The 27,373-nt window shown below is 42.6% G+C and overlaps 1 protein-coding gene across 1 annotated transcript in view; it reads left to right on the forward strand.

The window, feature by feature from the left end:
* The window catches only part of PDE6D (phosphodiesterase 6D), a 56,636-nt gene extending 29,858 nt beyond the window's left edge, over positions 1–26,778 (forward strand). The window contains exons 2-5 of the mRNA XM_074189665.1: positions 23,100–23,188; positions 24,107–24,232; positions 25,118–25,223; positions 26,186–26,778. Of these exons, the coding sequence (XP_074045766.1) occupies positions 23,107–23,188; positions 24,107–24,232; positions 25,118–25,223; positions 26,186–26,267 (396 nt within the window). The 5' untranslated portion in view covers positions 23,100–23,106 and the 3' untranslated portion in view covers positions 26,268–26,778. The remainder of the gene's footprint in view (positions 1–23,099; positions 23,189–24,106; positions 24,233–25,117; positions 25,224–26,185) is intronic.
* Positions 26,779–27,373: the final 595 nt, after the last annotated feature.

Consider the following 27,373-nt stretch of genomic DNA (forward strand, 5'->3'; position numbering starts at 1 on the left):
AGTTTCCTTTACATGGCTTGAACTGACCATAATAGTTCCCCCTAACCCCCACTTCTTGTTAATTGGTTGGGTGGATGTGTCTAGATTTTTAAAATTCTAATGTACAAAAATCTTGAGTATATTATACTTGTTAATTAAATAGCTATGTAATTTTTTTTAGTCACTCAATTAAAATTCCTCTACCAGTAGACACCCTATCTTCTTACATGTTTGGGGGACCAGAGGAAATGATTCCCATCACAAAAGGATTTTTTTCTCTATACCACTGACAAGATACTTTTAGTCAACTCCCTTGAAGCATTTAAAATATTTTTCTAGTTGGAAAAAATTGATTTGCACCCAACTTTAGCAAATATTTTATTTTTTTTATTTTTTATTTTTTTTTTAGCAAGGCAGATGGGGTTAAGTGGCTTGCCCAAGGCCACACAGCTAGGTAATTATTAAGTGTCTGAGACCGGATTTGAACCCAGGTACTCCTGACTCCAGGGCCGGTACTTTATCTACTATGCCACCTAGCCGCCCCAAATATTTTATTTCTGATGAGGAGATTTTTTTATCCCAGGAGACTCTTGATGAGTTCCATAAACCTCAGCACCAAGATAGTGGCAAAAGGGAGAGGATTTTTTTTTTTACCACACCCTCTCACAAAGATGAGTCATCAAGAGGACCCGGATCATGAGGACATATGTTCTGCCTGACTGGACAAATGATGTTTGCCAAGAAAATCAGGTTTTAAAGTATTATATACCTAGCAAGTTCATTCCCTTTAATACTTAGAGCTCTGGAGATCCTGGATCTAACATTTTTACAACTAGAAAAAAAATGAAAAAGACTTTCCGATATATTTTCAAGTTATAAGAGAATAAAGAAACCTTATTTTAAGTCCTTAAAGTTTTAAGTTATTTAGAATATCTTTGCCCAATCTAAAAGGTATAACTATGTACTAACTCCTAAATTCATAAAATATTCCCAATTTGAAAAATTAATGCCGCAAACTTGTATTCATTTGGGAAAGTTTCTACTCATCATTTTCCTAATATCATCTCTTTGTTTCATTATCCTTATTTAGTAAAAACAATTGTCCCATTTTTTAAAAATACTGTTATTTTCTTTTTTTAATAGGTTCTTTCTTTTTTTTACTTTTTTTGTAAGGCAAATGGGATTAAGTGGCTTGCCCAAGGCCACACAGCTAGGTAATTATTAAGTGTCTGAGACCAGATTTCAACCCAGGTACTCCTGACTCAAGGACCAGTGCTTTATCCACTGCGCCACCTAGCTGCCCCAATACTGTTATTTTCAAAAGAAAGTCAGTTTTCTGATTTTCAGAGTTTGTTTTTCTAATCTGATGGGGACAAGATAGAAGATGCTTTTGTTTGTGGCCAAGAAAGAAATAGAATTACGAGAATTCTTCAGAATTATCGAGAATGGGAATTCATTTCTGAAAAAATAGGGTCATAGAGTTGGAGTTGAAAAGGATGTCAGTCTACTATTTATGTGACCTTTGAAGATGTTTCTGCCTCATCCTGACCTCAGTTTCCTCGTGGCCAATTCTCAGTGGTTTCTAAGATCCCTTCTAACTCAAACCCTACAATACTCATTTCCTGGCTGAGAAAACTGTTCAGTGAGTCTGAGACTTGAGAGGCTGTGCAGTTCAGGGTTTCCTTACATACAGCCCTGGTTTATTTCTTTTTCTCTTCTCCCCATAGCTACTGGTTCTGAAACCAAACAGAACATGGAAATTATCTCATTGGCTTCTGAAGACACTTTTAAGTACTAGCCCCATGGTCCTGGTCCCTCTTTCCAGGTACCAGCCCTTGAAATACTAGAATACAGCTCTCTGTGGCTTCCCATTGTTTCAGGGATAAAACAGAAGTATTTTCCCCCTTGACTTCAGCCTTTATTTCCAGAATTACTTCTACTACTCCCCCTCACTCATCTGCATTTCCACCAATCAGAGAGCTGGAGTGGGTGAGGCACCTGCTAGCCCATCTCTCACCTCCACACTTTTGCATGGATTTCTCCTATTCCTGCAATAGTGAACCTTCCCAAGCTCAGCCTTTTTGGGGTCTCTCTTTGTCAGTGTCCCCTGCTACTATTGTCGGGTTTTTAATTTATTTTTTATCCGAGTACATTCAATTTCTTTCCTGTAAAGCTCTTAAAAGACAGAGATGGTTTCATTTTTGGTTTCGGTATCTTCAGTGCTTTCCTTGGTATTTTTCACAGAAAATTATGGAAAGTTGGGGCAGCTAGGTGGCACAGTGGGTAGAGCATCAGCCTTGGAGTCAGGAGGACCTGAGTTCAAATCCAGCCTCAGACACTTAATAATTACCTAGCTGTGTGACCTTGGGCAAGTCACTTAACCCTATTACCTTGCAAAAAAACCAAAACCAAAAACAACAAAAAAAGAAAATTATGGAAAGTTCCAGCATTTTGTTGATAAAGAATTCCTCTAATCCCATGACTCAGAAATACTTGAGGTCTGAGATACATTAAATGACTTGCTTAGAGTCATAATTTTGCCATTAACTGACTATGTGGGGCTACTTGGGCATCTCAAAAAAGATGACTGGATTTTGAGCCTCGTGATGTGTTTGGTTGAGGGCAGGGAAGGGGTGAGTTGGGAAAGATCTTGAATTCAGTTGGGGGCTTATTAAGACAAAGATAGATGTAAGAGTCTTGAAAGTAAATGGAGCTGGGATGTGAGCAGGGTAGGGGTGGGGTGTCTTGAGAAAAAAGGACCAAAGGTTGAAGCTGGAGCTCAGAGATTTGGTGGAAGAGGTTTCTCCATGGCCACATTATGTGCCACCATCTTGGGTGACTAAACCAAATTATTGATGGAATGGCAACTCATAGATGACTGTAGAGGATGAGTCCAGGAGTTCTACAACTACTTTAGAACTCTAGTTCATCATAATTGGTTTCTGTTATAATCTTAAGTATTTTGGCCCAGGCCTTTTAGCACAGCTTGAAAAAGTCTCTAGATTTTGCCAGACTTGTAGTAAGGAGCTCCAGGTCCCTTTGGAGAAGTCTAGTAACTTTGCTGAGGATTCACAGGATACTACCTTCATGGATTCCTGAGCTCCTTCCTTTCCCCCACAGCTGTCCTGGGGCCTTAGGGGACCAGACCCATGCTCCTCCTGGAATCCAAGGAAGGCACAACAAAACCAGTGGAAACTGTTTCTCTCTGTTTTAGAGTAATGACTGAAGTCTAGACCCAGCCCTCCCTATGGTCTCTGGTTGTCCACAACACAGTGAGGGAGGAGGATCCTTCTGGAGGCTGGGCATGGAGGTCAGAAAGGTTTAAATGAGGCCTTCAGGTGATGTTCTTTTGAAAGGATGGATTGGGAGGACAGCTAGGTGATACAGTGGATAGAGCATCAGTCCTGGAGTCAGGAGGACCTGAGTTCAAATTTGATCCCAGACACTTACTAATGACCTAGCTGTGTGGCCTTGAGCGAGTCACTTAAAAAAACAGGAAAAAAAAGAAAGGCTGGATGGGACTCCATGATCACTGAAGCCCCTTCCAAGCTGGAAATTCTTCTGTGAATTCAATCAGTTGCTCATTAATTAGCATAAATTGGCAGCTGGAGGGTCACCATCGGCCTGGAGTCAGGAAGACCAGGGTTCACAAGTGTTCCCCCTCACCAGCTGCAAACCTTCTCTAATTACTTTACCTTGGGCTGCCTCAGTCTCCTCCACTGTAAAATGAGAATAATAAGAGCCTCTCCCTCTCAGGGTTGGGTGGATCAGTTGAGATCACTGTAAAGTGCTTTCACACAGGGTCTTGGTTCAAAGTAGGGTTTTAATAAGGGTTTATTTCCTTGTGCTTAGAGACCAGCATATTGTGGTTTTTAACTGCTTCTTTTCACTCCTTATTTGTGCTTTGGCTTTTACACAGGGGCTTGAAACGAGGCCCACCCATGCTGACCAAGACGTCTGACAGTTTAGAATAAACTTCCCCTAGAATAAAATGAATTTGGAGGGTTTTGCATACCCACAGAATTGTTGCATGTAGTTGTTTCTGCTGCCAGCTAGAATCACCCTTGGCTGCTGTAACTGTAGGGGAGACCATTAGCTGAGGCTCCTGCCTCAAGTGCCGGCCCTTGTGCCCACAGCTTCCCAGGGCTTCCAGCTCCAAGCTTGCAGCCAGGGACAAAGCGTCCTGCTCTGACCCTGTCCTCCTCCTTTGGAGAAAGAATGAACCTTCTCTTCTCTTCCTGTCCCCAGATAATTACATCTAGTCTTGAAATTTTCTGTAGCACACCTATTAACATTACCTCCAACATCAGGACCCAGCAGAACAGTTTAGGAAAGACTGGATTACAGTAATCACGTTGTACCATATGTAGGAGATGACTTCCTTCCCTTTTTATTCTTGTCTTTATCATAGAACATTTTCTGGTCCAGAATGTTCAGTAGGGACTTGGTGGTGCTTGTTTCCTCTTGTGAATGGATATTAGAGACTTTGAAGTGGACATTTTGAATAAGTATTTTCAAATAAAACATTTTGTAGTCCTGTTTCCTTCTCCATAAGAAGAGAAAATGTAGGCTGGCCGGCCGAGTCTCTTGATACTGGGTGACCAGATGACCTGGGAATCCTGATCCTGGGGCCACTGCCTCTTTTCAGGAGCAGAAACTGAAAGGCTTCTTCATTGCTGACTCTGCCATGGAAAATTAAACATGTCTTCAAAAAGTGGGTAAATAGTTAGGGAAATCAGACTTTCAACTTTAGATTGAGGGGAATGCATTCAAGGAAATTACTATTTATATTAAATCATTGAAGAGGATTTTATATTACAAAAATGTCTTAGAGAAGACTCAAATGTTGAGCCAATCTTCTAACTATTCAAATTTTGCAAGTGTTCAGTATTCACCTTCAGATAAAGCCCTGCATTAAGCAAAGAGGCAATACTGGGTGAACTTCAAAGGCAGGTCCCTAGAGGGGGAGCTCTGGGGTGTTCTACCAAGCTGAAAGGCTTTGAATTTCACCCTAGTGATGAACTCAGTCTGCCTTTTGTCCAGGAACTAGCCTCCCAAAGAAGCTCAGATGCTTCTCACCAGTTGGCTACAGAGGAATGAATTCTTCTGCCATAGCAACTCTCCCAGACTGTTGACAGAATTGTGTGTGACCTGGCTGTGGTTGAAGAAGTGCCCACAATAATCAGATTATACATCCTTGGGTTCAGGGAACAATGGATTGCAGAGGGGAAGAGATCCAGGAAGGAGGACTGGCTAGGAAGCAATTTTCATAGTCTAGGTAAGAAATAATGAGAGAGGATAGATACAAAATGGTGAATTTTCAAGGATATGGATATGGACTTTTGGATATGGACATTTAGGGAGAGGAAAGAATCAAAGATGAGAGATCCTGGAAGTTAACCAATAAGATTTATCTTTGCTTTCCACTAATCTGGTTTTTTTTTTCTTTTTAGTCTCTTTCAATAGCAGCCATGGAACTACAAAAGAGGAGTTGGGTCTTCCCAGCCCTTGGAATTGAGTTTGAACTACCCTACTAGGGAGAGAATTTCGGTGTTCTGATGTGCCATCAAAAGAACCATTGTGCTTTGGGAACAATTGGGCAAAAGACTGATGAGTAGAGGGCATCTTTGACCTTGATCAAACCTGATGATGGTTGGACATCATTCGGTTAATTTTTCTTGTGGGGCAGCCCTGGGCAATGTGTCATGGTATTTTCAGGATGAAAATTGTGTGTCCGTGGTGAGATGAAAAGGCAAGTTACAAGTAACAGGACAAAACAGCACATATTTATTGCAAAATAAATATGGAGACAATTCAGTTGGGGAGCTTAGAAGAGACTCAGAAGATTGCCTTCCTACTGTGTCTCCAAAAAGCTTCCCAGTGAGAATGATGCTTGAGCTTGGCCCTCAAGCCAGTAAATTAAATTCAACAAATATTATCTTAAGCACCAACTAGGGGCAGTGCACCGTGCTGGCTGCTGGGGACAATTCTTGTTCTCAGGAGCGAGAGAGAGTTAGTCACCAAGGTTGAGAGAAGACATAACCCAAATAACTCATAAATCAGAATCTGAGTGTCTAGAGGTGGATCAAAGAGTGACATGAGAGATTAGCAGAGGGGGCCTTGCTTCTGGCTGAGCGGTGACAGCCATAGGAGAATGAAATGAGGGATTAATGAGTGTGGACCAAACTGGGAATGACCTGTGCCCAAAAGTCCCCCTGAACTTGAGAGAAGGCAGGACAAGATTCAGGAGCCACTGTTCCTGAGTGAATGGTCTTGCTTACCCAGAAATAGTCAAGTATGTGAAACCAGAAAAGGAATTTGGAGGTAGATGATGGGGAGAGCCTTGATTGCCAGGCTAGCAAAGTAGCAAACTTTTTATCCAGTAGGCAGTGATGATGTTTGTCCTTTGTTCTCAAAGAAGGCCATGACATTAGGGAGGTGATGCCATGATATGCATGTAATGTGGATTTGAGTGAGAGGAGCTAAGCTAAGTCACCAATCTCCCTTTGTCCTCCAGAGCCACTGGGTCCAGTGGCCAGACATGAATCAGGACGACTGGAGATGGTCCTGGATGTTAGACAGGATTAAGTAACTTGACCACAGTCATACAGCCAGTAAGTGTCAAGTGTCTGAGGCCAGATTCTAACTCTTGTCCTACTGACTCCACAGTCAGCTACCCTCCAGTAAGCAGTAGGGTGTCGTCAAAGGCTCTTGAATGAAAGCATAGGGATTATTTGTCACTGGTATGAAGAAGGGATTAGAGAGAGACTGGAGTCAGAGAGACTGGTTAGGAGACTGTTTCCATAATTTTGGAGTGAGTTAACGAGTACATCGTGAGACAAGGGAGATTTCAGAGGTAGAATTAATTTGGGAACAAATTCCATATGAAATGGATGGGAAGAAGCAATAGCTGGGGTTTCTACCTCAGACACCATCCACAGATGCTTCTTATTAGTGACAGTATATAGTCCAGATTGTGTCATCATCCATTTGCATCCCCTTGGTTTTATGATGAGAATTCTTTCAAGTGATGATTTAACAAGTTAATGTTTCAAAGAGGTTTTCAACAAATGTATCAGCATGAATGGAAAGAATTTAAGAAAGTATAGAAAAAATCAGACAATCTATGATAACTGTTCTTCACTTCAGCTTTTCCTAGGAAACATTGAGAGTGAGTCACAATTTGGGGTTTTGGGTTTGTTTTTGTTTTTTGTTTTTTGCAAGGCAAACAGGGTTAAGTGGCTTGCCCAAGGTCACACAGCTAGGTGATTATTAAGCATCTGAGGCCAGATTTGAACTCAGGTACTCCTGCCTCCAGGGCCAGTGCTCTATCACTGCTCTACCTAGCCACCCCTTGTGCCATGATTCATGGCACAAGAGTTTGGAAGCTAGAGAACAAGTGAATGATTTTCGAAGGATATACTTAGCACCCCTTTATTTAGATTTAGGGATACTAGAGTGTTAGTGTTAGTGCAGACCCTACATGTAGCAAGATTATGGGAAATCAAGCCAGATCCTAGACTTGACTTTTGTGTATGACAAAATAGAAACAAGTAAATAAGAAATGTTTTTGCATAAAATGTCTTAAAAATGAATTTATATTTTGTAAATCTTATAGTACTTATATACATCTGAAAAAATGGTAAGATTCTATATGTGAGACATTTATTCAGACTACAGAATTGTATTTATTTCTGTATTTGTATATAGATTTCCTCAGGGAACCACTTATTTATTTGTATTTAAATAATGATTCTCCTTTTAACTTAAAAAGAAGCTGAGTTGAACTTTTTTTTCCTTAAAGAATTTTTTATTCTTCTCATCAAGAGGAAAGCAACTTCATTACAAAAAGGATGACTGTTCCCCACCATACCCACTCCTCAGTTAACTCCTGCCAGTTCCCTCCTAGCTCTAGGTACAGGTCGAAATCCCTGGGTTTGTCATTTACAGTTTCTTACATCCCAGTCCCTTGCTGCCTTCCAGTGCATTGAGACATCACTCCTCCACAGCTTTGGTAACTAAGCCAGGCCAGCTTGCTTGCTGTTGGACAAGTGATGCTCACTGCTCCTCCTTCCATGTCCAGGGGTCTCCCAATAACTGGAATGCACTTTTTTCTTACCTGCCTCTTAGAAACCCTGGTTTCTAAGCCTTTCCTGTTCCTCACTCAGCTTTCCCTCCTCAGAGTCCTTTGTATTTATTCTCTATTTCATCCCTGGGTGCACCTTGTCATGTCCTTAAGGGAGGGTGAATTCTACTTAGGTCTTTGTGTCCTAACTCCTGGCCTAGTGATTGGCAGGTGTTAAATATTTGAGAATTGTTTGTGTTTGCAGAATCATAGTATCTTCATTTCCTTTTCCTGGATACCAGAAAGTCTCCTTGGGAGAACAGAAGACACCTCTCTGAGAGAGGGGCCCATGTTCCTGCTCAACCATCCCATGGTCTGCACTCCTGTTGATAATAGCATGCATGTAATGCAGCCTTGGCATCACCCATCTTCCCGGAAGGCTTTTCAGGGATAGTTCATTCAACTTTCTCACATTTTTTTCTTCAAGGATGTGGTGCTACTTATCTCTTGCACTCGTATCTAATCATTTCTCCTCTTACAGTGCAGTTTATTTCCTGCTTCCCTATTTAATCATCTCCTTCCTCTCTTCAAGCCATTTACGTAACTCTTTGAGCAGATTGCATCTCCTGAAGCAAAATCATGCTATGGATTCTATTCTGAAATCTCTTAATGGTTCATGCCAGAGTCCCTTTCTTCACCATTTTTAACTCTGATACATCATATAAATGATTGATTTTATTCTTGATTTATTATTATTATTATTATTACTTTAAATAATATATTGTTTTTGACAAGGGAAAGTTATGGTTCTTTGTAGCTATTGCATCCCAAATGAGAGACTCTCTGGAAAAATCTCATCTTGTATAAGGCAAGAAAGGCAAACGGCTTTCAAACAAGAGGAAGTTTTAACTGCTCTAAGACTTTGCTGACCAAGGAGGTAATGTTTCTAAATAGTCTTCCAACCCTCCCTCCCATTCTCTTTTGCCCTAATCCTTCTCCTTGGATTGAAGGTTACTTGACCTTTTAAGTCTTAAATCCAAATTCCTTTTCTTGCCAGAAATTGTGGTGGTAGAGCTATTAAAAAAAAAAAAACCATGACAGTAAATAGAGTAAATCATTGAAAAAGACATAGAAGGGACTTCCGGCCAAGATGGCAGAGAGAAGACAGGCACTGTGTTAAGTCCTCCTCTTTCCCCTCAAAAACAATATGAGGGGGCAGCTAGGTGGCACAGTGGATGAAGCACCAGCCCTGGAGTCAGGAGTACCTGGGTTCAAATCCGGTCTCAGACACTTAATAATTACCTAGCTGTGTGGCCTTGGGCAAGCCACTTAACCCCATTGCCTTGCAAAAACAAAAAAACAAAAACAAAACCTAAAAAAAAAAAACAACATGAAAGAAACCTCTTGCATTTTTTTTTAGTTTTTTTGCAAGGCAAATGGGGTTAAGTGGCTTTTCTGGGTAATTATTAAGTGTCTGAGGCTGGATTTGAACCCAGGTACTCCTGACTCCAGGGTCGGTGCTCTATCCGCTGCACCACCTAGCCGCCCCTGAAGGAAACCTCTTAACAGAAAAAGAAGAAAAAAGTCTTGCCTTTCACTTGCATCATTCCTAATCCAATATTTTCCATTCTCCGAGGACTAGTTATCTTCATTGTTTTGTTCATTTTTATAGCATGATGGCTGATACATGGTAAGCACCAAGTAAATGTTAGTTGATCATTTTTATCATTCCCCTTTTGTTGTATGTCTTCATTGACTTCTTTTGCCTTAGAGTCTTCGCATAGAACCCTGGCCTTCTGATTTCCTGAGATTGTGAGGGCTCATTTCATGGACAACTCACTGCCTTGATTTTGAGGGAAGCAACCCTCAAAGGTCAGCCCATCCTCAGGGGCATTAAACTTAATGAGAAAAATCATGCCTTTCAGCTATATATTGATTCAATCAGCTATAATGACCATCATCTATATTCTGATGTATTTTTATTTTGTTAAACATTTCTCAGTGATGTAATTTGGTTTGGCCAGCACTGGGAGTTTGGGACCAGAGACTAGAAATCTGATGTATCTGATCTAATTCAAGACCCCTAATCTTGATAGATGAGGAAAAAGGACAAGCATTACCATTTCATATGGAATAAATCCTGTACTGATCAAAGTATGTAACCTTAATTCAGGTTCTTAACACTTCTTGCTTTGACTATAATCAATAGCTTTCTAACTGTTTTTGCTGCCATCTTTCCTGTCTCTACTTTTATCATCCACATCATGATATGGTCATCTCTGACCATGCGATTCCCTAATCAAAAATCTTTTGATGGGTCCTTTTTACTTTTAGGATAAAATTCAAATCATTCACCCTTCCCAGTGAAGAAAGCTAAGTCGTCTTCTATTAGTGATGAGGTTGAAAAAGAGAGGAAAGAAGAGAAGAGTTGCAAGAAACTCTGTGGGAAATGAGATAGGGAGCCAAGAATGGGGAGCAGCAAAAACTTGGCTGAAGGAGTCAATGTCCCTTGTTCCTGATCAGCCCTGGGGCAGTGGGAGAAGACTGGTAGTTCTTTCCCAGAGGTGAAGATCCATAGACTGGCAAAAGGTTTGGAGAAAAACAAATCTAAAGGGAACTGCCAACCAAATGTTGAAGTGACTGGCCATCTGTGCTGACTATGGCAAGGCAAATGAAGCCGTAATGGAGGAAATGGAATAGGAAAACCTGGATGGGTCACAACTACCAAGAATAGGAGTTGTAACTGTCAGAAGTGGAGAAATGGAGATGGTCTTGAGGATGGTGTGCCTTCTCCAAGATTCAGATTTCACAGGTTTTGCATTTCACAGAGATGGTGAGTTCTTATGAGTTATCTGTCATATTGGTGTGTAGTTGATTTGAAGGGAAAAGGAGGTATTGGAGTTGAGATTAAGGAAGGAAAAGGTCAGATTGTTAGAGAGGTGTCCTCCATTATCATATTAGAATCCTCAGTGGTAATGGCAAGGGGGTGGGATAGAGAGAAAAAGCATGGATTTGAATCCATTGAGGAAGTTAGAAAAGAATATGAAAAGGCAGCAGCTGACAGTGACAGGCAAAAGGAGACTTTAGTATATGGATGAATATTGTGGACCTCAAAAGATGGTAGCCTGGGAATAATAGTGGGAAACAAAGACTTTGTCTAACTTCCTGCTGGCCTCCCCAGAAGAGGCTTCTAAGAGAGGATTCTTAGGATCCTAGAATTTAGACCTGGGAGCAATCCAAGAAATCATGGAACCCAAGCTCTGATTTTGCTCATTGAGGAAAGTGAGTCAAAGAAATTAAGTGGTTTCTGCTGGATCCCAAAGGTGGCAGAGCTCAGATTTAAGCCAGAAGTCTTTGTCTAATACTCCTTCCACTCTCTTGCAGTGTTCCCTTGAGGAGATTTTGCATTGACATGGTTGAAAATATTTAGAATATTTAAGGATTAAGAAGATTTTGTTACAAACAGTAGGAATTCCTGAGAGCTCAGTGGAATGTTCTGGTAAATGGGTAAACCAGGTAGGCATGAGTTTGGGAAGTAAGTAGGACTAATGAGGATAAGGTTACAGGTCTGTTACCTTAGTGGACCTAGATGGTTCAGAAATACACTTGAAAATCTGAAGAACTCTGAAGTCATTTTAATTCCCTAAAAGGTTGTGTTAGAAAGAAAAAGCCACAGATATACAGTTCTCTCTCATGCCACGAGATAAAGAAATCTTCAGTCAGCCAAGGAAAAGTTTACTTTATTCCTTTCTTTTGCCATTCATAAGATTTTCTGACTGTTATTCCATAACCAAATAGGATATGTCTCCAATCCCAGGCTCTTCTTCCAGACAAGAAGTTAGTAAGAATCATTGTTTTAAGTAGGCATGTGATCTGTTTTTACTTGTATAATGTGCCCCACAAAGATTTTTTTTTATTTGTTATTCTTCAGAGATGCTGTTCATGCCTGGAAGTTTAGAAGTGTTTTTTTTTCCAAGTAAATTTAAGAAAATTTGATCTTACTCATATATGTGGGAAAATTGACTTTTCTTTTTCTCCCAGGGTAGAGAAAAGAGCAGGTGAACAGTAAGTTATAGTTTCTTTAAATCCTGATGATGCACCAGAGTGTGTTTGAGAAAAAGCAGAATTTAAATCTCTTGTTTATTCAGTTTTTTGTGCAAATGGAAAGGTTTTTGTCAATGCAGTCAGTCTTGGTCTTTGGCAGCAAGCCATTGTATTCTATGGAAGTTGTGATTTATAAATGGAATTAAAAGACTACCTAGACTGTAGAAACAGCCTTTTTTTTTTTTGCAAGGAAAACGGGGTTAAGTGGCTTGCCCAAGGCCACACAGCTAGGTAATTATTAAGTGTCTGAGACCGGATTTGAACCCAGGTACTCCTGACTCCAGGGTCAGTGCTTTGTCCACTGCAATCGTTTTGTTTTTAAGGCAATGGGGTTAAGTGGCTTGCCCAAGGTCACACAGGCAATTATTAAGTGTCTGAGACCGGATTTGAACTAAGGTACTCCTGACTCCAGGGCTGGTGCTTTATCCACTGTGCCACCTAGCCACCCCCACCTCATTGCTTCTAATGAATTCAAGTCACCTGGCCTGGATGAGCTATGTCCCTGGATACCAAAAGAACTGGCAGTCGAGGAGAGGTGCTGGCACTGCCAGCATGGGCAGGTGTGAATGTCACCCAGTTTTCAATACAGGGAAGATAACAGAACCTGCAAGTTATAGGCCAGTGGACTTCATTACCCTAGGGAATAGGTTATTGAAGAAAGAGGATCTAATCATTGAGTATCTAAAAGAGGGAGGTCATACCACTTTTTCTCTTTATAGGAGAGATCAGAGGAATGGCGTGCATGTTTAGAGTATCTAATAGTAGTTTTGTGGAAGAGATGAAGAGGTATGACTGGGGAGCAGACAAATTCACATATTTGGAACTTTTGGAGTAGTCAAATTCAAAGAATAGTTCATTATTTGGTATATCTCCAGTGGAGTCCCCAGGGATCTGTGTTGGCACTGTGCCAATTGCCATCTTTATACCTATCAGAGCTGTAGATGACCCAGACCTGGGAATGATAAATAACACATTGGAAGACAGAATTACGATCCAGAAAGAACAAATCTTGATAGAGCACCAAGCTGAATTTAATTACAGAAATAAATGTCAAATCTTACACTTGAGTTCCAAGAATTAACACAAATACTTGAAAGAGGCATGATCGAACAGCAGTTTGAAGAAAATCTGTAGGTCTTAGTGATCTACAAACGGGGACACAGTGCTATGTTTAATGCCATTGAGCTGCACTGAGAGGCAGAGCTCACCCTCAGACCTCCCCTGGAGGATTATAGTCACTTCTGGGCCTCGGTTTCAGAATGGCCTCGATAAGCTAGAGGGCATCAGACAAATGCAGGCAGGAGAGCATATCATGAAGAAATTGGGAGCATCTAATGTGGAGAAGTAAGATTCAGGGATAGGTGTTGGAAGGGCAGTCAGGGAAAACCGGGATCTAATCCATTTTTATTCTGCTTTGTCCCCAAGGTCAGAACCAGGGGCAGTGATAGAAGCTGCAGAGAAATGAATTTAGGTTTGGTGTCAGGAAAAACATTTAAATAATTATAACTGGCCCCCAATGAAATGGGGCACCTAGAATGGTTCTCATAAGGTCTCCAAGCAGAGAGTAATGGATTATCAGAATTTCTTTCTGATGTAGGTTAATCACATGACCACTGCCTCTTGAACTCGGAAATTCAGTGATTTTTGAAAGAGCACCTCGTGACCCTCAGGGAGTTCAGGTCACTTGGATGAATTTCTAGTTTAAGGTGCTGAGAGAATTTGGGAGGTTGATTGCTGTGTAGCTAATGATAAGCTCTGAGGGCTCATAGAAAGTGAGAGGTACTAGAGAATAGCCAGGATGCCCTAGATAACGAGGGCAAATGTCTCATCTCCAAAAAAGAGGAAGGAAATGGATTCTGCTTGTTGAAGGAGGCTGATAGATTTGATACTAATATTAGGGAAAATTTGAGAACAGATTTTTAAATAGAACACCTGGAAATGGAAATTACAATCACTTTGAGGCTGCATGAATTCACTGAGATCAAATGATCCCAGGTTAATTCCAGGTTTGCCTTCTAGCCCTAGCTATATTCTGTTTAAGTTTTAGCAAGGCAGCTGACAAGTCCTCCATAATCCCTGTTTGTGGGTAAGCTGGAGATCTGTGGGCCAGATTGTATCACAAGTTAGGCACATTCAGAGCTGGCCAAACACCAGACCCAGAGAGGTTCATGAACAGATTGGTGTTGGCCTGGCTGGTGTCCTGTTGGTTTGGTTTTGCTTTTCAACAGAACTTCTTCCCCCTTTATTAGAACTTGGAAGATGTACTAAGGATAGTTAGGTGGTCATTCTCCGCAGACTCTGTGCTTCTGTGACATTTCCAGCCTTAGCTTGTCCTTTGCTCAAGGTGGTTCCCATGTTTGCCTCAGCATTGTGACTTGGTGGTGACTTTCTCTGACTGAGAGTTTGTCACCCTTCAGGATTATGGCCTCTCACTCTCTAACTCTCCCAGCTTAACTGTTCCTTTGTACTTCTGACATCTGTTTCTCCTGCCTCTGGGTTGTGACTGCCAGTGAATAATCTATTGGTGACACTCAGCTGTTAACCCTTGACTGACAACAACCTCCTGACTAGGTAGGACAATGTAAAGAAAGAACAAGGTCTTTAGGACCAGGCCATAGTGTTCCTGTTTCAGACCATATTCATCTTTGTATGTGACTTGGATAAAGACAGAGATGAAAGTCTTCTGACCTTTGCAGATGAAAAAAGCTGGAAAGAACAAGAATGAGGCTTTAAGAAAAGATATTTGTTTCAATTTAGTAAACATTTAAGCACTTACTATGAGCGAAGCCCTATGTTAAATATTGTAGAGAAGTTGGACTGATTGATGTTTTTGTCCTTCATTCTTTTTTTTAAGGTGTTTTTTTTTTTTTTGCAAGGCCACACAGCTAGGTAATTATCAAGTGTCTGAGACCGGATTTGAACCCAGGTACTCCTGACTCCAGGGCTGATGCTTTATCCACTGCTCCATCTAGCTGCCCCCTGTCCTTCATTCTCAAAGAAGACCACAACATCAGAGAGGTGATACCAGTTGGATTTGAGTGAGGGGAGCTGTGCTAAGTCCCCAGCCTCACTGGGTCCAGTGGCCAGATAGGAATCAGGATGACTGGAAATGGCCCTAGATACAAGGTGGTCAGGGTCAAGTGACTTTCCCAAGGTCATATAGCTAGTGAGTATCAAGTATCTGAAGCCAAAGTCAAACTTCCATCCTCCTGACTCCAAAGTCAGTATTCTATCCACTGTGCCACCTCACTGCCCTGTAGAGAAGTTACTGCCTTCCTAAAGAACATATCAAAGATGGGGTAGGTAACCCCTTATCATTTGTGAAATCAGTTGGCCACTATTTAGTTCTGCTGAATCACCCTAGTAGAAGCAGGAAGGTGCCTAAAGGAGACTCCATGACCACTGCCGTCATCTAAACAACAGATCCCCTCCTATCCTCATGGGAAAAACAAGAAGCAGGAATGGCAATGCCATCTACATCACTGTATTGACTTCTAGTTTGAGTCTCACAGTCATTATTGAGGGGAGTAATCTTTGGAGAATAGACAATTCCACCAACTGCCTCCAGGGGCAGGCAAACCATAGAACCCTGGAATAGCAGGGTCTCCGTGACCCATGACTCTGTTTTTAGCTCTGATGCCCAGACTGTCATCTATCACTTCAGTTAAGAAGGAGCTGGCCAGCCTTGGTGAAACACAAGAGGAGATATGTGGGTGGAAGCACAACCTCTCCCCAATATGGGAGTGAATCAAGCAGCTCCCTTCCTCAAACCAAGATGGAGAGAACTCCAGAACCCAAGACCATTCCCAGAACACTCACCTTGCCCCCAGCCCAGTTCTCCATCCAGGGAATTCACCCTGGTGGAGACTTCACCTGGCAGCTGCTTCTTCAGGACCTGAAGACCTCCCCTCCTGACCCACCACAACCACTGCAGACCTGGGAGAGGAGGATCTTGTCAACACAATGTCCCCAGATGATTAGGATTAGAAATGGTGGATAGAGCACAGGACGACCTTGAGTTCAAATCCTGCTTTAGGCAGGTCTTAACCTGTGTGACCCAGACAAGTCACTTCATCTCTGTGTACCTCAGTCACCTCATCTGTAAAATGGGAATAGGAACAGCCCCTTCTGGGTTGTTGTGAGAATGCAGTGAGATTGACACACCTGAGAAGCTCTGCTAGCCAGTGCTATAATGTTATCAGTGAAAATGACTGTGAGGAAGATACCTTACCTGCTATCAGCTCCTATTATTCTGAGTTCCCTGAAAGTCAGTCAGTAAACATTCATTGAATGCCTGCTGTATCGGAGGCACTGTACTAGCCCTGGGATACAAAGAGAGGTAGAGGACAGTCCCTGCTCTCAAAAAGCCTAATCTAATGAGGGAGACACGCAAATAATTGTGGATTAACAAGATAAAGACAGGACAGAGGAAAAGGATGAAGATCAAGGAGGACTGGGAAAGAAGGAGGGTCTAGCAGGTGGCGTAAGGAAGGAAAGACTTACAGACATGAGATCAGCAGTGAGGGCAATGCAACCAGATCCCAGAGTAGGTAGAGAAGAATCCGATGTAAGAATACAGGAGAGGGGAGGAGAGAGGCTTAGAAAAATTTAGGATAGGATTTTCTGTTTGACCCTGGGGGTGATAAGAAATCATTGGAATTTATTGAATTAGAATTAATGTGGTCATACCTGAGCAAAGGAAACAGAAAAATGGTCAGAGGTAGAAGAACCAGAAGAAGGGGAGTATCATGGAAACCTCGGGAGAAGAGGGGGATTAACAATGACCAAGACTGCTGCAGAGAAGTTGAGAATGAAAACTCAACAAAGGCCATTGCTAATGATTTGGTGATGAGGTCACTGGTAACTTTGGAGAGGGCTGCAAAGAGTTAAGAAAAAGGAAAGGACCTGGAGTGGATAACCTTCTCTCTTGGAGAAAAATCTTTTGTCTTAGCCATGAGAGGAGAGATCGAGAACCATACCCAATGAGGATGGATGATGGATCAAGTGGGTTTTGGGGGGAGGCAGAGACGTGAACATCTTGGTAGGTAGTAGAGAAGCAGCCAATAGACAGGAAATGAATGAAGGTTAGAGAGGGTAGGGATGATACAGTTGTGCAGTCTGCTGGAGATGAATGAATGGAGAGCAAAGACAGGCTTGCTTTTCTGTTTAGATCTTCAGGGCTTTGCACATTTTAAAGCTTCTGGGACCTTTTAAGGCATTAGGAAGTCTTAGGCTAGAAACTGGAGACCTTCTGGGCTCAGGTGGTTTCATTCTTACTGCCTATCAAAGACAAAGAATTCAAAAGAGAACAGGGATCACGGGACTATTTATTAGGAAAAGTAGTATTGCAAAATGAGTTTTCTGTTTCTCACTTTTGTATAAAATATAGGAGTGACAGGTTCCAGGCCAGGAATGAAGTATTTAATAGATATGTTTGCCTAGAGTCTTGAAAAATCCAATCAAAAGAACTTTAGACAGACAAGGAAAGGGAGAAAATAAAATGGTCATTGGGTGCATAACCCCTAAAACACAGTTGCTAAATAAATTATAGAATGAAGAATAAAAATAGATCCTTACCAATTCACAGGAAAGAGCTGGTAATCAGGTGACTTTAGATATATATGCACAAATTTACAGCATGTGTGTATGCATCAATTAGTCCCAAGTAAGTTGAATTAGAGATTGTTAACGCAAGCCAGTCTCTTTGGCCTCATCTGGTGTTTGTGAGGCGTGGCTCTGGAAAGGTATACCTTATTGTATAGAAATAAGATAGAATAAAAGGATGGCCAGGCATGGTGAAAGCATCTGGAATAAGATCAGTAGGGCAGAGACAGAAATAATAGACTCATTGAAGAGTCTTTACCATGGACTTCCAAACAGGAAGAACAATCATGGAAACAGATCCCAACTTGGCTTGGTTATCCTTTAGTTGTGATTAAATCTCTCGGTATTTGCACTTGCTCTTCTCTATCAATACCTAAGCAGCTAATGATTTCTTGAATTGCTTTAATGATAATGTCATCCTCCAGAAAAATGGAAGAAACATTAAGGAGAAATTCTCTTCATAATCAGCCTTAGTAGCAAGGAGAAACTTGCTGCTTGGATGGATATCAGTCCATCGATAAGCATTTCATAATTCTTCAAGTGCCCCAGTCACTGTCCAGGCACTAGGAATGCAAGGGTGAAAATGTAACAGCCCCTGCCCTTGAGGAGCTTGCATTCCATTGGGTAGATTCATGTTTACAAAGTGGCTACAAAATAAACTCCAGGTGGTTTGGGGGTTGATCTATGATTTCCTGGGTGTAGGGAGGTCTTAGGGAGGACTTCCTTCCACTGAGGTAGATCAGCACCTTCTTTGTACCCCAACCAGGGTGGATGAGCAGTGGGTTTTGAACTCAGCAGGCCATCATATTGCCAGAATAAATACAAAATAAAGGGGCTTGTTTTCTTAGGGTTTTTGAGGCAAAGCCCTAGTCATTAGTTGGGGAAGGAAGTGATGAAAACAATCCTTTATTAAGCCCTTACTTGTGCTAGCAATCTCTGGTAATGCCTTTAGAAAGGTTTCCTGTAGAAGGTGGAGGCTGAGTTGTGAGGCTTTGTGGATGAGATGGATCTATGACTAGTCACAAAGAGCAGTGAAGGGAAGTGTTCTTGTTGGAAAGGGCTCCTCATGAACTGAAAGGGTCGGGGTAGGGGAAGAGACAGAGAGTATGTGTGTAAATTGGAGAGGAGGTGGTTAAAAAGACTAATAGCAATGAACCCCCAAGTAGGAGACTTGGATAGTTGAATGACACCTTTAAATATCAAGACAGTTTGATTTTTAGCCAGTTTGGCTTCAGGGGACATGTTCTCTTAACTAGGAATAGCAGCTGTAGATGAGAGAGAGAGAGAGAGAGAGAGAGAGAGAGAGAGAGAGAGAGAGAGAGAGAGAGAGAGAGAGGAGAGAAGGCAGGTTGTTGGTCACAGTGGGGAATGATGGTCACTGGAGAGTGGAGGCTTCTCTGACTTTGGAGCAGTCCTGGGGGCAGGAATCAGACAAAGGAGACCCAGTACCACTTGGCCTGTCCACCTAGAATTTTCATTCTTTTTTCCCAATCTTACATGTCCTTGCTAGTGACTTGTACATCACTACTCTTGAACAAGATGAAATCGATGATTAACAGAAACACCCAAGAAATGCTAGAAAACCTTTAGTTACCTATGACTGCATCCCGAGTGTATGGCATCAAACAGGTCATGGGTGTGCCAAGAACCCACTGGAGTTTGGGCCAGCAGACATATACAAACCCAGACTAGGATAAACAATACACAGACATGGGAAGCAAAGTAGAGTATGAGACCCTACAAGGAGAGAGCTCCAAATCAGACTTTAGATTCAGGACTTTGCAATAGTCCTTGGGTCAGAAGGATTGGTTTGAGGGGAAAAGAACCAAAGAGTCGAGCACATATCTGACCAAGATGTTTGCTGCAATATCCCCACTGAGTGATTATCCATTCTTCCCTAACCCCCCCCCCCCCAGGCAACATTGTCTGCATCTTCTGTCCCTAGGAAGGCCAGTGCATGGCCTCTGCATTCTTTACCTGGTGCTTCTAGCTCTGTCCTGTGAGACCAAGTTGGTGCCTCTTCCCTTGATTGTCCCTTACCTGGTTGGAACTGGCACCACATCCCCCTGTATCTTCTCTCTTCTCATGCAGTCTCAAGGCTGTCATCCTCCTGGGGGTTTCCCACTGGACTTGCACCAGCCAGTCAGTGCTCTTCCTAAAATGTGGTGGGAAGTCCAGCTGGACGGTTAGGCCCAAGACTGAAGTGGGGTTTTGGCCACCATATCATAGAGTTGACAACAGTGTTAAATTTGCTGTCCACAAAACCCTCCAGCCTTTTTTCAAACAAGCTGCCTTCTAACCGTATCTTTTTCATCTTGTCTTGTGGAGTTGATTTTTTTGAACCCAAGGGCCAATGTTCTAATCTCAAATTTATCATTTACAACTTGGATGACCTTGGACAGTTCACTTAGTTCCCTGAGCCTGTTTCTTTCCATCTGCAAAATGAGAAAGGTTGGACTAGATGAGGTCTCTTCTATTCTAGATGTAAGAACACATTCATTCTTTTTTTTTGTTTGTTTTGTTTTTGTGAAACAATCTGTATAAGTGACTTGCCCAAGGACACACAACTAATTAGTGTCAAGAGTCTGAGGTCAGATTTGAACTCAGTTCCTCCTGATTCCAGAGCCTATGCTCTATCCACTGCACTGTCTAACTTCCCCTAACACATTTGTTCTTCATATCAGCTTTGCAGCATCATCACCTGCAACTTTGTTAACAAGGCCATCCAGCTCTGCCTTTGCAGTCTCTTATACCTTAGAAATGTCAGTCGTTCTTGTTACCCAAGGACAGCACCCTGGGGCACTGTCCTGGCAGCCAGCCTCTAGCCTGACAGCCCTTTAATGACTGCTCTCCCATGAGGTCTAGTCTCTTCCCCCATGAGGTCCAGTCTTTCCACCTGCCTGTGAAGTTGTCTGCCCCATAGGGTTCCTTCTTGTCCACAAGATTGCAGGAAGGATTTTATCAAATGCTCTGTGGGCATTCCTCGGATGGAATTCCTAGGCTGCTAGCCCTGGCACCAGATAACCCTGGTTCTCATAGTCATCAACTCTTCTCTTGCTAAGGTTTCCCAGGTCATACACTTCACGTACAGTTTCATCAGGAATCAAAGTCAAACTTTCCATTATGTAAGATTCAGTTCACTTCCCTCTTACTTTTGAAAGTTGAGACATTGCCCTTCTCAGTTCTTTGCAGCACCTCTTTCATTCTCTAGAGCCTTGTGCGGGTGTGATCAGCTTCCACATCTGCAGGCTAGCTCAGTATCCAGACCCAGGGAAAAGTATGTCTTGAGGACTGTGAAGTTCTCTTCTTTCATCTCCTTACTTCGCTTGGATTTTAATTCCATATGAACCAGTATTTTTACCTTCCAATGGCAAGGATTATTTTCCTTGGAAAAATTATGGATTGAATAGTTCTACCTTCTCACAATTATTCTTTGTATAAAACATATCTTAGACTTGTAATAAATGCTATTGATTTTCTATTGTCTTTGTTGAATCTTACAGCCAATATTCTTTCCATTCCTTGTCAACCTCAGGTATTCTGAGATTTAGCATTCCTGATGCTATTCTTAAGGGACTATGGCATGCTTTTTGGTGATCCTGTTACCTCCCTACTGTTGCTTCCATTGCTTAATGTATTTTTTTTTACATCCAGGTTGATCATTGACTTCTGTGCATTCACATTTCTCTTTAGTCTAGACAATTCTTTTTGCTTCCTCATTGAATTAATTTCTTTATGTATCTCAAGATTCCATTCTTGAGAATACTACTTTTGGTCAGATTTACCCTACAGAATTTTAGGCCTTGGGATCCTTTTAGCTTTTTTTCTGAACCATTTTCAAAAATCTCTAGTGACTTTGCTCAGTTTTCTTTTTCTTTTTCAAATTCTGAGATAGGAGTGACCAGCCATTTTTTCTAAAGAGTCCTCTCTTTTCTGCCTAGCATCTTAGTTCATCTTTGCTGTTCAGAATCCAATCCAGAATGGTATTCTCCCTGTTGCTTCCTTCATCTTTTTTTTACCCTTAAGCCAAGACAGGAATTTGTTAACTGCCCTCTTTTTGACAGAGGAAGAACTCCAGAAGCAGTCAGATAATTGACATTCTCTGTTCCTGGCATCATTGGCTCAGGGCATCCCAAATATGTTCCTCCTGTTAGCTTGAAAGTCTTAAGAAAAGATCAGATGGATTGCTGTCTCTTTTACTTTATGTTTCTTCCTTAAGGATATGACTTCTCTCTCATCACATTCAGCTTAGATCAATGTATAGCTTGGAAACAATGGAAAGAAAGACTGGCAAATTGTCTTCTGTGGGGGGTGGGGAGAGGGAAGTAAGATTAGGGGAAAATTGTAAAACTCAGAATAAATAAAATCTTTTTAAAAAAAAGAAAAAAAGATTAGATGCCTTTCAAATAGACAACATTTTTAAAATTAAATTGTTTTTCAATAAACAAATATCTTTTTTTTCTAAACTCCCTCAACCATTGAGGGAAAGAAAAGAGAAAGAACCCCCACTCCCATATCATGGTCCTGCATTGGCTGTGTCCAGAAAGTCTGTTTCATCGCCTCTCTGACAGGGAGTGGGCCACATGCTTCCTTATCAGGACAGGAGTCTTCTAATTGAGGGAGGCAACTGGGAGGCTAAAGAATCCTGACCCTCTCCTGAGCGGTGTCCCAGAAGTCTTGGGGCAGATTTGAGGAAGTGTTCTAAGACTTTTAGGAGTCCTATATAAGGATTAACTGAAGGAACTGAGAAGACCTGGGGAAATGGAGTCTCAGGAATAGATTGACTTGATGTGTGATTGCACTGACCTAGTTTGACTCTGAAGAAGAAAGAGGAGAATGGATCTCTCTCCTTTCTTGGCAGACCTCTACTTGAGATCCTTTCAACAACCTAGAACTGAAGATGCCTGGAGCATTGGGCGGTTAAATGACTTGCCAAAGGTCACACAACCAGAAGGTTTCAGAAGTGGGGCTTGAAAGAGGCTGGCTCTCCATGACTTATGCCACATTTTACCTCTTCTTTACCTTCTCTGTACATAATGCTAGTTGTATTCTTCCTTGAATCATTTCATTTTGTCATTATTTTCGTATCTAGTATCTCCAGTGTTGGACTCCATAATTAATGATTGCTTGGTTGGTTTTCCATCAGTTTCTAAGAGCCTCTAGATCTTTGAAGTCTAAGTTCCATTGCTGTCAAATCCATCTGAAGGGATCAACTACATCATTCTGGTGTTTTTTTCCTCTCAAACTCTCTCCACAATCGACTCTGGTCATCACAGAGCCCAACAGGTTGATTAAGCCCCCCAGTGGGATCTCAGTGGTGTGTTTTTCCTTAATCTTCTTCAATCAGAAATTGGATGAATCTTCGAGATGCTGAGACAGGGAAGATCCTTTGGCAAGGAACGGAAGACCTGTCTGTCCCTGGTGTGGAGCACGAAGGTAATTTCAAACTCTTGTGTCAGGGCCCAGTGTAACAAATACTGGATGGGGAAGGCCAGCTTTGGGGAAATCTGAACTCATCACAGGCTTTCGAGTTGAGTAGTGTCCTTTGGATCTGCCTGCTTCCGAATGCCACCTTCTTCTCTTCTCTTCTTCTTTCCTCTCCTCTCTCTCTCCCTCCTCATCCTACCAGATACCCAAATAGACAAACCCTTCCCCCATCCATGGCATTACCCATGGAGATCTGGAGGTTTTAAGCTTCTTCCTTAAGAATCTGACAGTCAGTCACCTATTATCTGTTAGGAATTGTGTTAAGTAATGAGAATGCAAAGAAAGGCAAAGAGTCCTCAAAAAGCATGCATTCTAGTGGGAGAGTCTGAGGCATATGGGGAGGGGAGAGATGATCTTTGTTGTCCTCACTCCTGGGATGCCCCCAGGAGCCTCAGAAGGGCCCTTCTATCTTAGCAGCTCCCTCTTACCAATCTGTGACTGGCCTGAAAGATCAACCACAGTGTGTGTGTGTGTGTGTGTGTGTGTGTGTGTGTGTGTGTGTGTGTGTGTGTATACACACTAAGGTGACTTTTAAAGGGCCTCACTTTTTTTCAAGAAGGTGGTAGTAGTGGTGGTGGTGATGGTGTAAATTGGAAGCCCAAATGTTGACTTGGCAAAGTGAATCATTAGCTTTCTGTGCCACTTTCCTGTCCAGAACCATCATTTCTTTGGGCACTGTAATAAAATCCTGATGCCTCATTGACTTTGAAGAGTCAAACCAGGTCCTTTCTTTTGAAAGGGCAGCCATCCCAGAGGAGCACAGCCAATCTAACCCAAACTGCCAGGCTGATGCCCCTGCACATTATCAAGAGACTGTGATTCTGACTTTGTTTACCCCATTCCATGTTCCTGTGTTCTTCTTTTCAGCCCGTGTCCCCAAGAAAATCCTCAAGTGTAAGGCAGTATCTCGGGAATTGAACTTTTCTTCAGCAGAGCAGATGGAAAAATTCCGCTTGGAACAAAAAGTTTATTTTAAAGGGCAGTGCCTAGAAGGTATTTGGCCAATGGCTGGTTTGAGGGGCAAGGGTGAACCAGAGCAGTTCTTGGGGAGCAGTGAGGACAATGGAAAGAGCCCTGGAATCCCAACTCAACTCTTAGCTGCCCTTTTGACATTAAAGTCACTTCTCTTCTCTGGCTCTCAGTTTTCTCTAATGTAAAATGAGGGGCTTGGCTTAGGCAACTCCTTGGGGACTCCCCAGCTCCACAGATGGCAGCCAGGAAGCTCTTTGTGGCATGCCACAGTTTATGAGGGAGCCACACCAAAATGAATGAAAGTCCTTGGTGATGGTGCAGGGTGGTGGTCAAGACATCTGTCTACTCCTTCCACCTCCTCCCAGAAAGAAAGTTGCTTGAACACACTCAGAATAGCAACACTGCTTTGAGTTTGTCAAGCAAAAATGACTCTGGATGCCAATAGGCCAGTTTATCTTTTCCTCTAGTGGTTAACTAAGGCAATATTTGATTCTTGGAGGGTTTTGGGGGGGTTGGTTTTTTGCAAGGCAATGGGGTTAAGTGGCTTGCCCAAGGCCACACAGCTAGGTCATTATTAAGTGTCTAAGGCTGATTTGAACTCGGGTCCTCCTGACTCCAGGGCCGGTGCTCTATCCACTGTGCTACTAGTTGCAATATTCTTAATGGTTGAAAAGAACTTCTTAGAGGTAGAGCGCTGTTATTCTCCCAGTGTCTGTGTACATATAAAATAGTGAGAGTTGTCATTCCAAGTGAAGAGGCCCTATGTTGTGTCCCACTGCCCAGGGGTGCCTAAGCCGCACAAGTCATCTGCTCTGGTTATAGTTCCTTGGGGTTGGTTGGCAGGGAGAAAGTCAGGAGCCCTTTACCAGCACACCTGCCCACCCCAGCTTCTCCTTCTTCCTTCAGAGTGGTTCTTCGAATTTGGCTTTGTGATCCCTAATTCCACAAACACCTGGCAGTCCTTGATAGAGGCAGCACCAGAGTCCCAGATGATGCCCGCCAACATCTTAACGTGAGTGGGCAGGTCTTAGGGAAGTGGACTGAGAAGCAAAGATTCCTGGGAAAGTGGGCGGGGACCCAGGCCAATAGAGGGACAGGAGAGTCTAGCAGAGGGTAACTTGGATCATTTGGATTTATTTTTTTTAGGTTCTTTTAACCGTACCTTTGACCTTTCTAAATCTCCTCCATCCTACCTGCCATGGGCTGCCTATGCCCAGTATTTATGAACTTGGGCTTGATATTGAGAGGATGGTCCCTTAGTGGTTCATATCGACCCAAGGGACAGCTGCCAAAGCTTTTATCAGTTTCTCTTGAGGGAAATTTCTTTCTCTTTCAGAGTGCCCACTATTCACCCAGCTGAGCTGATAGAAAAGGCTAGATAATCCCCCAAGAATGAGCTTTTATAAAAGCCATATTGTATTTTAAGGAGCCTTGGAAATTGTATTTTAAATTCTTAAAAGTTCATATTTTGAGCCCCCAGTTTGTCCTCATCATTGACTTCCACCAATAATGCATTGGTGTGTGGGGGGATCAAAAAGCATCAGGAGCCTATAAAAACCACAGGAGTAGACAAGAGACCCATCCTCAGTCTTGTTAAAAAAAATTCTTCTCTGTCTAATGCCTTACTTAAGTCAGGCCCCAGTTATTCATGAGGTCTAGAAGTCTCACAATGACTGGGTAATAAAATGGTAACTCCCTTATTAGACTTCAGGGTCTCTTGGTCTCTTAGGAAAAAGTGAGGACTTCCTTTTCCTGCCCGTCTGCAGTGGTGGTGGTGGGGTTGCTGCTGGCTCTCAGATTCTGCCCCTCTGGCCATCAAACTTTCCTGCCTCCTCAGTCCAGTTAGGAAACGATGGGCAGACCTGTGTCTTTTCCCAGGGGCCTCGGGCCCCTGCCAGAGGCTGGCCATCCCATCTCCTTTCTAATATCTGCTCTCCTGTCTCTGTCACTGTCTCTTCCCTGTCGTTCTCCCAGTGGGAATGTGATCATAGAGACCAAGTTCTTTGATGAAGACCTCCTCGTCAGCACGTCCAGAGTGAGACTTTTCTACGTTTGAGAGAAGAATGTGTGTGTATTTCCAGGATTTGGATTTTGGTTTTTTGGGTTTTTGGGGTGGGGGAGGGAAGGGAACAGTTTTACTTTCCTCCACACCCCCTTTTTGGCACCACCACCTCTAATTTCCTCTGGCAACCCCCAGATGACCAACTTAGTGGAGGCGGCCAGGTGGCCTTTTCCTCCCTGGTGACCAGCCTCCACCGACCCACCCAAACTCCCCAACCCCACAACAGGACAAGGAGGGGAGCTGAGAGCCCTGTCCCAGTTGTAAATAGTTGGATGACCACTGACCAAGAAGCCGCCTTCTAACTTGTAAATGTCATCCTCCACTCTCACTCCCCTCTGCCCCGTTGGCGCCACTCTTTCTTGGCCCCTGCTTTTGGATAGAGTTCATTTTCCAACACCATGTTTAGTTTTCATTCTTTCATATGTCTTCATACACTTGTAAAATAGACTGTGATATTACGTAATGTAATTAAAACCAATCTATGAATTAAAACATTCCTATAGTCCTTGGCATGGCAGCGTTTTTCTCTCTGCTTCTTCCTCTCTGGCTACAAGAGCATTGGATAATGGAAGTGGGGGTCTTTGGGAGAGCAGATTCAGTAGAAGCAGTGGGGCCGGGGACTGAAGATGGAGTAAGGAGCAGCCATAGTCCTGAGATATGGGTCTTCCATGGAGTTTGGAGACCCAAGGAGGGATGATAACTGGATGTAGCAGGGGCAGCACAAGGGATGACCAAGGTGGAGATGAGATGGAGGGAAAGGGGGGAAATGTGTGTGAGGGATGATTGATGACCATGGGACCAGGTGAAGGTGAAGAGCCATCTCTTCCCCAAGATAAGAGCAGCTAGTAAACTTTGGAAGCCCTGGAGCCATAGATTTGGAGCTGAAGGGTCCTTTTGAAAGAGAGAACTGAGATCCAGGATGAAGTGACTCCCCCAGGGTAGAGCTGAGATTCAAACTCAGACCATGGGAGCATGGCATGGGGATGGAGCAAGAAAGTTTTGGAACAACCCCTCAATTTGAAAGGGAGTCAGCAATAGATGGAAAGAACGACTCTAGAGCTTTCTCCCAAGATGGGGCTGGAGCCGGCTCCTGGACAAGC

Source organism: Macrotis lagotis, chromosome 5 (assembly GCF_037893015.1).
Source record: "Macrotis lagotis isolate mMagLag1 chromosome 5, bilby.v1.9.chrom.fasta, whole genome shotgun sequence".
Classification (NCBI taxonomy): domain Eukaryota; kingdom Metazoa; phylum Chordata; class Mammalia; order Peramelemorphia; family Peramelidae; genus Macrotis; species Macrotis lagotis.